Genomic DNA, 12,313 nt, shown 5'->3' on the forward strand with positions numbered 1-12,313 from the left:
TTCCACCATTAAGCTTTGGAAAAAAAAAAGGACTTGTCTACAGACGTTCTTAGGACATGCAGGTATTCCTTTTGTTCCTTTTGGTTTATTCCTACTGCAGTGACCTCTGTTTACACATACTACGGTTCCTTTTTTTTAACCAGATGTGTTCTCCCCGGCAATTAATAGGGAGGTTCAAAGCTTTCTCGTTTGAGACCACCAAAAGGCATGATGTGAGTTCGATCACAGGGGATCGCACCTACATAGGCACCTGTGCAAGGCCATGGTCTACAACATTTGGATCCCAGACCAACACCACACAATTCATCACGCGGTACATCCCTGCATGAACATGTTCAAAAGAAAAGGGGATGTGCAGCTAGCAGTTCTTCAGGCCCTACTATGTTCAACGATGACGATGACTTCGTTCCTCCAAAGAAGCAGCAAGCTTTTACATGTCCTTGCAGTACTAGTGGTGAGATGCTACGCAAAAACTAGCCGCGGACGCTGCTGCTACTGCCAAGTATGATGCCATAAAATCTGGTGTCATCACAATTTTTATTTTGTGGCTTTCTGAACTTGTTAAGTCCCTACTCAATCATGCCCATATTGCTGCGCTGTCCAATCAATATACCATGCATCATGTTTACAAGATGTCCACACAAATATAATAGATATTTGACAACATCGAGCACTGTCCAATCAATTAATCATGCATCCTATTTTTTATATATTTTTAGCTTCCCAGCACGCTATTAAATTTGCATGCCTCACTTCCACCCGATGTGCACCTGCTCTCTTCAACCAATTTACAGAACATCTCTCAATGTCTCAGCATCGGAAGATTTGTTAGATGGGTTTTGGAGGACTCTTAGAGATTCCCGCTGATAGGTTGGAGAATGCCCTTCTTGTTTTTTTATAGACAAGTTGAATCCAGATTCAATGATTATCGATGTTCGATATGAGAAGGGTCTGCAGATTAATCAAATGGTCATCAATAAGGTCCTCAGTATACCTTCTGGAGATAAGGATCCACCTAGCACAACTCAAGAGGAAAATGCACTGCTTTGGCTGATTTTAAAAAGTTGGTACATGCTGAACTAAACACTGATGTGACCCAGGCATGCATGCATGCACAATTATTTTAGCAAATCACAGAAAAAGAACACAAATCACAGTTCTATCATTTTCTTTTGTCTAAACTAATATATGCACCAGCCAAATATTTCTACACCCAGAAGCTCTATTTTTGTTTAACAATATATACTGGAGCTGCATCCCATCAGCTTCAAATTAAAGAGATTATATGGGCCAAGGGCTACATCCTCTTTCTGGTCATTTCTTAGTTTAAGGTCAGAGAATATAAGATCGCAGCTTATTTTTGCCCGACACTGCGAATGCCCTTGTACCAGTTGACAAGTGAAAACATCATCCTAAGTGAATATATATGTAATTGGTATACATATGCTTTTTTTAAGATAGTTATATTGTTAACTGTTATTAGATATATGTTATTAGAGTAACGTAGAGTAATTGTTAGACCTAGTTTTTTAAGTAATATTAGTTGTTTGTTTTATTATGTTGTTGTAGGCTGAAATAATAGTATAGTTTTTTATCGATCGTGGACATGTATGGCTGCCGACTACCCAAAGCTCCTTGACCCATGTGTGGATGATAGGCACCGCGCTCCTACTTGACCGTTGTTAAGGTGACTAACCTCCCGGTAGTCTGACCATGAGTTCCGGACAAGATGGTGAGCATTGGAGCCCCAGGTTTGTAATACATTCCTTTCCCGTGCTTCTGTTGTTTGTGAAGTCTTGTACTTACATTATATTTTATTTACAAGTTGCACAGTTTGGATTTCTCGTGCTCTGCAGGCTTGTGGAGGCCGATGCGGGGCTCGAACATAGAGTCCCCGTGGTGGTTAAGTTTTGATCAGGCCCTGCTCACTATGCTTATAGACAAGTGGAGGCTGGAGATGCACACAATCCATCCTTCGTGTAGGGAAATGGCACCTACACTTGAGGATGTCCCACTCCTGCTTGGCCTACTGTGCGTAGACCAAGCGATGGGTGCGAGGGACGTATGTCCCACTTGGCGCAATGACATCCTGGTACAGTTCAATGTCATTGTGCAGAGGGACGGTGCCTCCACATATATGATGTTACTAGTGTCGGAGACGTACGAACCTACAAAGAGGTGGCTACTCCACTTTGTGGTACATTACTTAGCATATGTTCCTTTATGTGCTTAATGTTTCGCCTTTACATGCTTAATGTTTTTCATTTTCTGACCGACTAGCGGATTACATCCACCCCATGGCGAGCGACAACATTATTCCTAGGCACTTGGAGGCATAGATGTTATGGTGGTTCGGGTGGATCATGTTCACCGCAACCTATGGCAACTCAGTCTCCAAGAGCTTGATCCTGCACGCCATGAAGATAGCCGACGCCAAACTGGGGGAGGCCCCTAATATAGTTGGGCTACCGCTATGTTGATCGTGACCTACAGGTTTCTATGTGAGGCAAACACGAAGTCGGATTCGGGCGCCATCTTCTCTAGCTACCCGCTATTTCTCCAGTTGTGGTCGTACAGGCGGTTTGCCATTGGTCGACTAGTGTAGGACCATACCCCCTAACGATGAGTAGTATAGAAATACTATATCTAGACATCCCATGGTTTTCCATTATTCTGAGAGCATATTTCTATCTTCAAAAAGGGAATCCCTGGACGTATAGAAACTACCCGTAGATATCCAGGATATCTCATAAACAGAGAAATTTATCTCCAAAACTAGGAAGTAAGGTTTCCAGAGGCCGTACAATGACCTCCTATATATACGGAGTCAGGGGACCCTACGAAAGAGAGAACAGAACAGGTTCATTAGAGCCATACAAGTCATTCAAGCTTGCGGAAGCTTTGCACCTCAAACTCTTCGCAGCTTACATCGGTATTAGCAACTCGCCCTGACTTCATACAAGGGAGCCCATCGACTAGGTTTAGATCTATCTAGGCTAACCAAGCACCCCCTTATAACAATCCTAGAGATTAATACAAGACAAACAGGACGTAGGGCTATTATCTTAAGAGAGGCTTGAACCTATATAAAACCCCTTTGTATACATACATTATGTGATGTGTGGTCATGAACTTAGATTATGGGATATGTGTGCTGGACCTCTATGATGAGCTGATGACAATATTGTTCATTACATTGTGTACATCTGATAATGAGCTCTTTTTTAGTATTTTGTGATTATGGTATGCTTGTGTGATATATTGCCTGTGATATATGTCTGTGTGATATATTCCTATAGGGCAGCCAGGGAGCAAAATGGGTGCTTGGGGGTGGTATAGACACAATTTTTTAAAGAAATTTGTCTGAAAGCCCTAGACACTGATGGTTTTTAAAGTAACATGTCTGTGAAATGTGTCCTAAAAGGCAGTCTGTGTGGACATAGACGGTTTCTAAGAAAATTCATCTAAAAGCATCAAACGGTTTTTAAATAAAGCTATTTGAGAGTCACTATATGAAAAATAGACAAATGAGTCACTACATGAAAAACAGATAAAGAAGATACTACATAAGACAAAGAGCCATAAGTGATTAGTCCTGTCATGACCCGTTACTTATGACAGGTCATCAGTAACGGGTCATAAAGTTACCCGTCACTGATGACATTATGGACAGGGAAAGTTATGACCCGTCACTAATGACCAATTCATCAGTGACAGATCGTCCTAGGCTAGTCATCAGTGACGGGTCACATTACGACCCGTCATTTATGACTTGCCATCAGTTACGGGTCTCTCTAGACCAATCATAAGTGACGGATAATGTTACAACCTGTCACTAATGACAAGTCATTGTCACTGATGACTCAGCTCTGTTATTAGAGATGGCCAGGTACTATTCTTTTCTTACTTAATTTTTTCAACTAAAAACTAAACGTATTATGCAGATCTGAAAAGATATTATGCAGAAAGATAGCAACCATGCTATAGCTGAACACTTACGCATAAAAATCCCAAATGTAAACACTAAACTTATAATCATGCTACAGCTAAGCTTCAAACCAAAGAGGTATGAGATTACAAACATTTACAGAAAAATGCATCAACAAGTTACAACTTATGTTTAGCCTATTTCATGAATTTCCATTCATGCGTTGAACAAAACTGGTGTCAGGTACGACGACGTAGTAGGCATAACTATTTTTTATTTTTCTCTTATTTTTTCTCACCTCAACAGCATTAGAATAGGAATCATTGTATATTTCTGTTTAAATTTAATGTAAGGGATGACGACTATGTACCTATATGCTAGCATGGATTGTGGTACAGTAGTACTCTTACATAGATGGATATAGTGCAATTATTGAAATTCAGTATTATTCAATTAAAACATAAGCTTGAATCAACTGGTATGTCAATTGAGTACTTAGTTGGCACCATTTAAAAGCTAAGTACATTATTTCAATGAAATAGTGGATACTCTGATCCCTGTGATCTTGGTACTAATATTAAATCCATAATAACTGCTTGTTTTGATCATTATGAAATTAAAATAACATTTCTATCACTTGATGAGAGTCCTACTGCTACTAGTAAATCCATCTGTACCAGAGAAAAAAGTGAGATGCTTGATCTTTTCTAGCCAAGTTTATTTACATAAGAATAGCTGCGATCACTTTTGTTGCTAAACTTCATTAGCTTTCCTATATTTTTATATCCACTTGAGATCCCGTGGGATTCATGGGTAGGAAACTCTAGCATAGTTATAATGTTTTGGGAAATTTATGTAATTGTAAATGCACAAAATAGTACAATTGCCGAACTATGGGATGGAAGAAATTTGAACTGCACATTTCGGCATTGCGTAGACCATAGAGTAATGCAACTATGGCTAGAGGCATGTCAGATGGCTAAAACTATAATGTTTTCATCCGAGGAGGACTGCCTTGTTTGGCAATATTCTTCCATCGGTTTGTATAGTAGTCAGTAAATGTATACTATTGTTAATTTTAAAGGCATTGTTCCCATTTATCTACCTGCTGTATGGCAAATTCATGTTCCACCTAGGGTTCCTATATTTTTGTGGCTTTTATCTTATAACAAAATATTGACAAGAGACAAATCTAGCTAAAAGGCAACATGTAAGTGATAAAACCTGTCTGTTTTGTGGTGTAGATGAATCAGTATGCCATTCTCTAAGTGTGTGGTTGGCAAACAAATGTGGGTGGAGTTGTTTGAAATAGTTGGCAAACAAGTAGGAGATAACTTTGAACAGGTTGCCGGATTATGGCTATGTCAAAATAAACATGCTGTTTTAAATATTTTTTGTGCTGCTGTAATCTGGAGTGTGGAAACTAAGAAACGATATCTGTTTTCAGAATGTGAAATAGACAGGTATGAAGCAAGTTTGGGAAGGGTAGCAGGAATAGTCCAGAGATGGAAATTAGTCTGCCCAGAAAAGGAGGTGCTGGACTTGAATTATCTCAGTCAGAATCATGGATCATCTCAAGTTGCCATCAAGGATACAGAGTGGATGAAGCTAAAATACACTAGGAATAGGCAATCTTTGGAAGAAAAGGTGTTAGGAATATTGTATGGCAGATTAAACACGAGATACGATTTTTGTATGAAAAACCTTTATAGGAAAAAATGACGCTTGATTTCTAATGGCTTTTGATTGGCTGAGTAAGCAGCTGTAGCTGAAATGAACTAGAAGCTAAAAGCAAGTTAAGAGAAACTTCTTTGACTTTTAGTATGCTGAGAAACTAAAAGTTTATTGTAAAAGTTAACAACCAAAATTCAACAGCTTCCTCAGCTAGACAGAAACTCTAAAGCCATAGCCTATTCAAACGGGGACTGAGGAGGAAATGGCGACAAGAACTAGATGCTTTGTGAAAGAAACAGTAGCATTACGTTGCATCTTAAGGCAGCATAAATCAAAGTTTGTATTCTTTTTTTTTTTTTGTTCTGTGAATCTAATGAAGCTTTTTTTTTTCTAGTGACCGTAACATATGGACTCTTACCTTTTCATATACTTTTCAGTTTTATGATGTCAGATTTATGCAACCATGATACTTGCTGTATGGTATGTGAGATGCAGAGTAAATATATGATTGCTTTGTATTGTTGCATGTTCAATCATATGCTTGCAAGCAGATCTTGATAACAATTTTTTGCTGTTGTCTGCATCATGATTTAATATGCAGCATTGGAACCTTAAGAATGATAATGGATTTTGTGACGACAAAGAGTGCAATGCAACAGTTAACAGTGACGATCTAGATTGTCATTGCTTCATATATCTCAATCAATGACGAAATCGAGCCAAGACGATCGTGCACCAGATGGAGTCATTGCCTTCAAATAGTTACCAATCTCCAAGATAAAGCTGTAGTTAAAGCACCTGATGTTCGTTTTCCATCCAATGGCTGCGACTGGGAGAAAATTTCCAGCCACAATAGCCAGAGCAACTAGCATGTAAAATCAATGGGTATTGCTCCAGCAGGCAGCAGTACAGCATCGACAACACACAGCACCAAGCTAACAGCTGGAGTTCAAACGAATGATACGACGACCGAAACACCATAGGAAAAGTACATCATAGCCAACTGATAAAAAAAAGCATACATAAGCACCGGAACAATGTGGGTATTGACAAATTGAGTAACGACCTCAAGTAATTATACAATAGAGGGAATTAGCAAATTCAAGTAATTATACAATAGAGGGAATTAGCAAATTAGGCAAAAAAAGTAATATCTCAGACTTGCATCTGGTTCAACCTGTAAACATTAAATTCATAGTGTGGAACTAATCTCCAACGTTGAAGCATCCCAGCATTATCAGACAAAACCAACATTATCGACAGAAAACAACATAGAAGAACAATTAAATTGAACTGGCTAAATATGATCTCAATGGCAAGTAAAAGTTAAGTGATTCAATGCCCAAATCAGGACAACTACTGACCAGCTTCGATTTCAGCAGCAAGCAAAAGTTTAAGCGATTCAACACCCCCATGGGCCTATGAGGAACACAAAATATTTTTTCATCATGGGAACATGAGGGACACAAGGAGTAGAAAGGAGAAACATATAACTTCGATTCCGCATCATACGTTTTTAGATATGGAAGAACAACCATTCAGTTATTAAACAAGTAGAAATGATCCTCTCACACATTAGAAGCACCAAGGAAGCGATTTTGCGTATGGTCTTGGGATCTTTGAAGGTCATCCACACCATTTTACTCAACAATGCTACATCATCTATAATTTGGTATTTCCTTCAATCAAAAATAGACGTCATTTTCTTACTTAGCAAAAAATCAAACAAAAAACCTCTCCCGCTACTTTTTCATCATAACATGGTATCAAAGTTGCAAGAACTATGATATGAGAGCATTTTTTTCTCTGGCAAATACAGCCATGTCATTTGGATCATTTGGCCAGTATCAAATATCTATTAGTGTTAAAATTGAAGAAAATGGACTACAAACAAATCATAGCAACATCCATTAATGAAAAAAACAGCCAATTAATCGGTGATCGGTAGGGCAACGAATAGATTAGCCTGTTATCAGCTCTAAAATCAGCCAATCGATTAATCGGCCTGACAACCTGATTAATCGAGTTGATTGGCCGATTAATTGGGTTGACTGGCCGATTAATCCCCTGACTCGGTCGCAAAAAGACTCGCCCAGCTCCAGGTCACAGCTCAGCTCCAGGTAGTGTGCCCCTCACGCTCCCACCCCTTGCACCGCCGCCGCTCGTTGCCCAGCCAGATCTGGAAGGGTGCAGTGCTGTTGCTCGGTGCAGGGCACCGCATGCCAATCGGTGCACCACGCCACCTCCAGCAGCAGGCTGCCCAGCAGACCACCGCCCCTCCAACAAGCCAGCACCTCTCCTGAGAATGATTGCTGCCATTTTTTTGGAATTTATAATTTATATTTGAAGCACATACTCATAGATTGTTACTTATTTTGCAGATTTATCGCCTTCCAATCAAGCATTCGTTATCATAACTACAATATCAAGCCATCAAGGTAACACCTTGCTGTCCTAGTTAGTTCTTAGCATCTTATACATGTTTACATAAGTACTTTATACCAACCGATTAATTCAGTTAATCCTCGATTAACCAATTAATCCCTACTCCCCGGCCGGCCGAACAGCTACCGATCACCGATTTTTTTTTAACAATAGCAACATCTAGGTTGAACAGGAGAAACTATGTAGAGAATACTACCGAAAATAGTAGTTATTAGCTAGCGGCCAGTCCCGATTCAAGTTAGACAGTAACTAACTGACCAAAAGAAAGATATGCCGGAATGATTATATATAAATCTACAGATATTGCAAGCACTAAGATCAATAGTACATTCACTTTAAATAAGAAGTTGCTCTTTTAGCACTATTAGAATAGTTAATCTAATAGGTCCACAAAAATAACCAAAATTAGCAGCAATGTGAAACAGCACAGCTATGAGCGTTTATAGAGAAAGGTAAGAGTGCTTAAAGCCAAATGCTCATCTATCATTAATCACAAATGACTTTCATAAAACGCATGCCAACTCACAAATTAGTAATCATATAGAACTTAATACATACAATCATACATATAGTAGAATGTAATAGACGGTCAAAGCCAATGAACAACCTATCATAGAAGCACACGAAAAGAAAGTAATTTATTCTACAATTACTTCGGCATGGCAGCACTCTCATCTATGGGCAAGCACAAATGTATGCACAAACAGAGACAAGGATGTTCCTAAACTCCTATGGCAGTGGTCATCCATGGAGCTAGTGAGAACATGTGCAAGCAGAAGGAAGTGTGGAAGGACTGAGGAGGCAGTGCAGTGATCATTAAATGGAGTAGAATTGTCAGCAAGGAAGCTGGATTAAAGGGATGTATTGCAAAAGAGCACAACCAGGAGAGAAGGGTGGAATCTCAATAGATACAAGCACAAAAAATTGGATGAATGCAGGATCATGAACACAGGAGTGGATAGCTGCTGAAGAATGGAAGAGCAAGAAAGCTCTGGATAATTAGAACCAGGGAGCAGTCTACCAAGAAGCCTAATGGGAAGTAGGCAACAGCTTAGAAGGGCTAGAGAGTGTTAATGCCTTAATGGAAAATTATGGAATCTCTTGGCATTTGGTACCTCAGAATTTGTAGAAAGGCACAGTTACAGAAATTAAAAAAAAAAACAGAATATGGCTCACATCCCTGAGATTGCATTTGGAAGATAGATCTTGCATTACCTTTCAACCAATAAAGCACAGTAGCATATTTTGCCAGACAACCACTTTATGCTCCGCGCAAAATTTCAACTTCATCATGTCCAGCACTAACATGCATACCTACAAGCATAAGAAGTTAAAACAAATGAAAACATGCCAAAAAGGGGTAAATGATTACGAGAGGAACAGTGAGATATTTAGATGAACTAAAACCTGTAACCTGAGAAAAAATAATACACTTTCGGATACAATATTAGGACTAAATAAGCGAAAGCACATCTATTATCAAATGCAAAAGAGTATTCCGCAAAACATTGTATCCATCTAGCTCATAATGATGAACAAGCACACTCGACTATTTTGCTGATCACCAATAAGTTACCTAAAATTATTCTTAAGTGAGCTTATCCCACAGGATCTCAAGTGGATCTAAAATATAGCCAAACTAATGAGCTCTAGCTATTCAGATTTAAATAAACTTGGCTAGAAAAGATCAAGCAATCTCACTTTTTTCTCTGGTACAAATGGATTTGCTAGTTGCAGTAGAATTCTACATAAAGTGATAAAAATGTTTTTTTTTTGGGTTTCATAATGATCAAAACAAGCAGTTATTATGGATTTAATATAAGTATCGAGATCATAGAGATCAAAATATCCACTATTTCACTGAAATAATGTATTTAGCTTTAAGCCCTTAAACACGCCAATTAAGTACTAATTTGACATATCAGTTGGTTCAAGAATTTTTTAATGTACTAACATTGAATTTCCAATTATTAAATATCTAATGCTGAAAATAATTCCACTATGTCTATGCACATATGAGTACTATTGTAGCACAATTCATGCCAGCATATAGGTACATAGACTGGCAACAATAAACATGAGTTTTGTTATTCTTCAAAAAAATCTCCAATCTTTGTATTTATGCTTTTAATCTATGGACATACATAGCATAAAATTATCAAAACATTTTGAAATCTCTGTATCGAACCACATGGTTCCATCATAATATTTAAGTAAATGAAAGCCATTCAAATTGATATAAGAGTTAATCACTAAACCCTAGCCCTAAACAGATAGCATCACTATATGTTCAAGAGTTCATCAAGTAACCAAAGAAACAATTGATAAAACTCAAGTTCAAATTGTTTGTCTAACATTTAAGGAAATGAAAGACATTCCATCAACCAATCATCGAAAATAGCTTTGCTTTTGCTATAACTGCAATGTACATACATTTTATTTACCTGGAGTACAGAAACTTGTGAATGGATGACACGAGCGGTAGGGCCATTTTTGAGAAAGTTTCTTAAACTGCATTGACTCAAGATGGACCATGAAGACAACTCCACTACTGTTCAATTTAAACATCACATTACCATCTTCATCCAACCCCAGTATCCTTAGGGGCGTCCCATTCACCACTGGCCTCAGCGAAAGAAGGTTGCTCAGTTCAATAGTATTCCCAAGCATCCATCTAGCAACACCATCACCATTGGTCGTCATCTTCCATACACGGATGCTGAAGACTGCTAGAAGGACGAAGCTGAGACTACCACTATCAGCAGGCGTAATCAAGAATTGGCACTCACCACGGATAAAGGCATCAAAGTCATGTGCATCCGACGGTACATCTATAACAGCTAGGTTTTGCCTATCCCAATCAAACTCAAAGATGGCAACCTTTTCCCCAATAAGAAACAAGCAAATGGAATTCCTGATCAGGGTACTAGAACAAGTAGGACAAACAGTCATAGTATCCAGCGGCCGCATTGTTGATAAGAGATTGCCCCATGCCCCGGTCTCTGATGAGTAAACACAGGCAAAAAATCGTGCTCTGTCTTGGCCTATTAAGACCACCTGGAAGGGGTCCGAGTGGCAAGCGCCATGCACGTGGCCTTGGTCGCCGGCAGTGCAAACAACTCCCCCGTCCACTACAAACATCATCTTGTCATCGAACGCTGGGGGAAAAGCCACATGGCGCAGGTCGCCAGTGACGGGGTCCCACACCAAGAAATGTTGCTCCTCGAGGACAAGGACACGGCCATGGCAGCAGCCAAGGACTTTGCTGCCCCTACCGGCTCGCAAGGAGAAGCGTGCGGCAGGGATGAGATCTGGTGGATCGAGCATTGAAGTGAATTCGATGTTTCCGCAGAAATCGGGAAGGAAGAAGCCGAGGAGAGGGGGCTTCTGGTGGTGGGAGCGGAAGCCACGGAGGAAACGGGGGTCGGAGACGAGGCGGCACCACCGCTTGGAGACGAGAGAGACGCGGGGGAGGGAGGACGGCAGCGCCGGGAGGCGGAGGAGGATCTCGGCCAGGAGGTTGTCGTCGTCCAGCGGGGGCACCGGCGCCGCCGAGCTGGGGCCTCGCTCGCAGTGGCCGGTCATCTCGCCGCCGTTTGTTCCCATGAACCTAATTCCATGGGGGAAATTTTGGTTATTATAAGCGAGCAACCCACATCTAGGGTTTAGGCAGTAACGAATGAATAGCAAGAGAACAAGAGAAGATGCGGAGTGGAGAATCCAACCTGCATGCGGAGGAGAGGTGAGGATGAAGGCTGGTGCTCTCTTCCCGGCAGCGGCGGGTGGCTGGGAGGCGAGGCGGCGCGGCTGCTGCCTGAGCGGCCGACGAGGAGGGGTCTGCTCCAGGTGGAATGGTGAATGCGGGTCGGGTCGGGTCGGGTCGGGTCCGTTCGTGTGGAACCAGGGGCATTTTGGTCAAACCAGCATGTATGTATCTCAATTACGAAACGGCGATGGGAGGCAAACGGAGTGGTGTTTCTTCCGGAATTTTTTTTTTTACTAGTATAAGGATCCATCCTTTTATTTTTAGTGGCAACCTTTCTGTTGCATTTAAGTCAAGCACGAAACTTTGACAGCATGTATGTAGATTTTGTATCGTGTATCAAGATAATTTCGTGGCACTTCTTCACCCTAACTATTAAAGCATGAATGAAGCTGGTAGTGGGCATCGCTGGCTATAGGATGCAGGTGAGCCGTGAGTTAGGGCATAACTAATAAAAAATTAGGACAGAGCAGAGCTAGAGGGATAGCGGTGAGCATGCAGTT

At 40.4% G+C, this 12,313-nt stretch overlaps 1 protein-coding gene across 2 annotated transcripts; it reads right to left on the reverse strand.

The window, feature by feature from the left end:
- Positions 1 to 6,099: 6,099 nt before the first annotated feature.
- LOC133903471 (uncharacterized) lies at positions 6,100 to 11,918 on the reverse strand. Of its 2 annotated transcripts, none has more exons than XM_062344863.1 (4): positions 11,773 to 11,918; positions 10,492 to 11,657; positions 9,263 to 9,361; positions 6,100 to 6,605 (listed from the first exon to the last, which is right to left on the reverse strand). In XM_062344863.1, exons 2-3 carry the CDS (start codon positions 11,651 to 11,653, stop codon positions 9,309 to 9,311), a joined length of 1,215 nt encoding a protein of 404 aa, XP_062200847.1. In that variant the 5' UTR covers positions 11,654 to 11,657; positions 11,773 to 11,918; the 3' UTR covers positions 6,100 to 6,605; positions 9,263 to 9,308. The 2 variants fall into 2 exon arrangements, with proteins under 2 accessions (XP_062200847.1, XP_062200848.1); XM_062344864.1 differs by lacking the exon at positions 6,100 to 6,605 and adding an exon at positions 6,613 to 7,914.
- Between the last annotated feature and the right edge of the window lie 395 nt (positions 11,919 to 12,313).

Source organism: Phragmites australis, chromosome 21, assembly GCF_958298935.1.
Source record: "Phragmites australis chromosome 21, lpPhrAust1.1, whole genome shotgun sequence".
Taxonomy (NCBI): domain Eukaryota; kingdom Viridiplantae; phylum Streptophyta; class Magnoliopsida; order Poales; family Poaceae; genus Phragmites; species Phragmites australis.

Excerpts from the sequence above, each read along its gene's own strand:
- LOC133903471 (XM_062344863.1), bottom strand. The coding sequence starts at position 11,653 with ATGGGAACAAACGGCGGCGAGATGACCGGCCACTGCGAGCGAGGCCCC. Across the intron at positions 9,362-10,491 it reads CACAAGTTTCTGTACTCCAG|GTATGCATGTTAGTGCTGGA; the intron begins GTAAATAAAATG and ends TTATGCTTGTAG.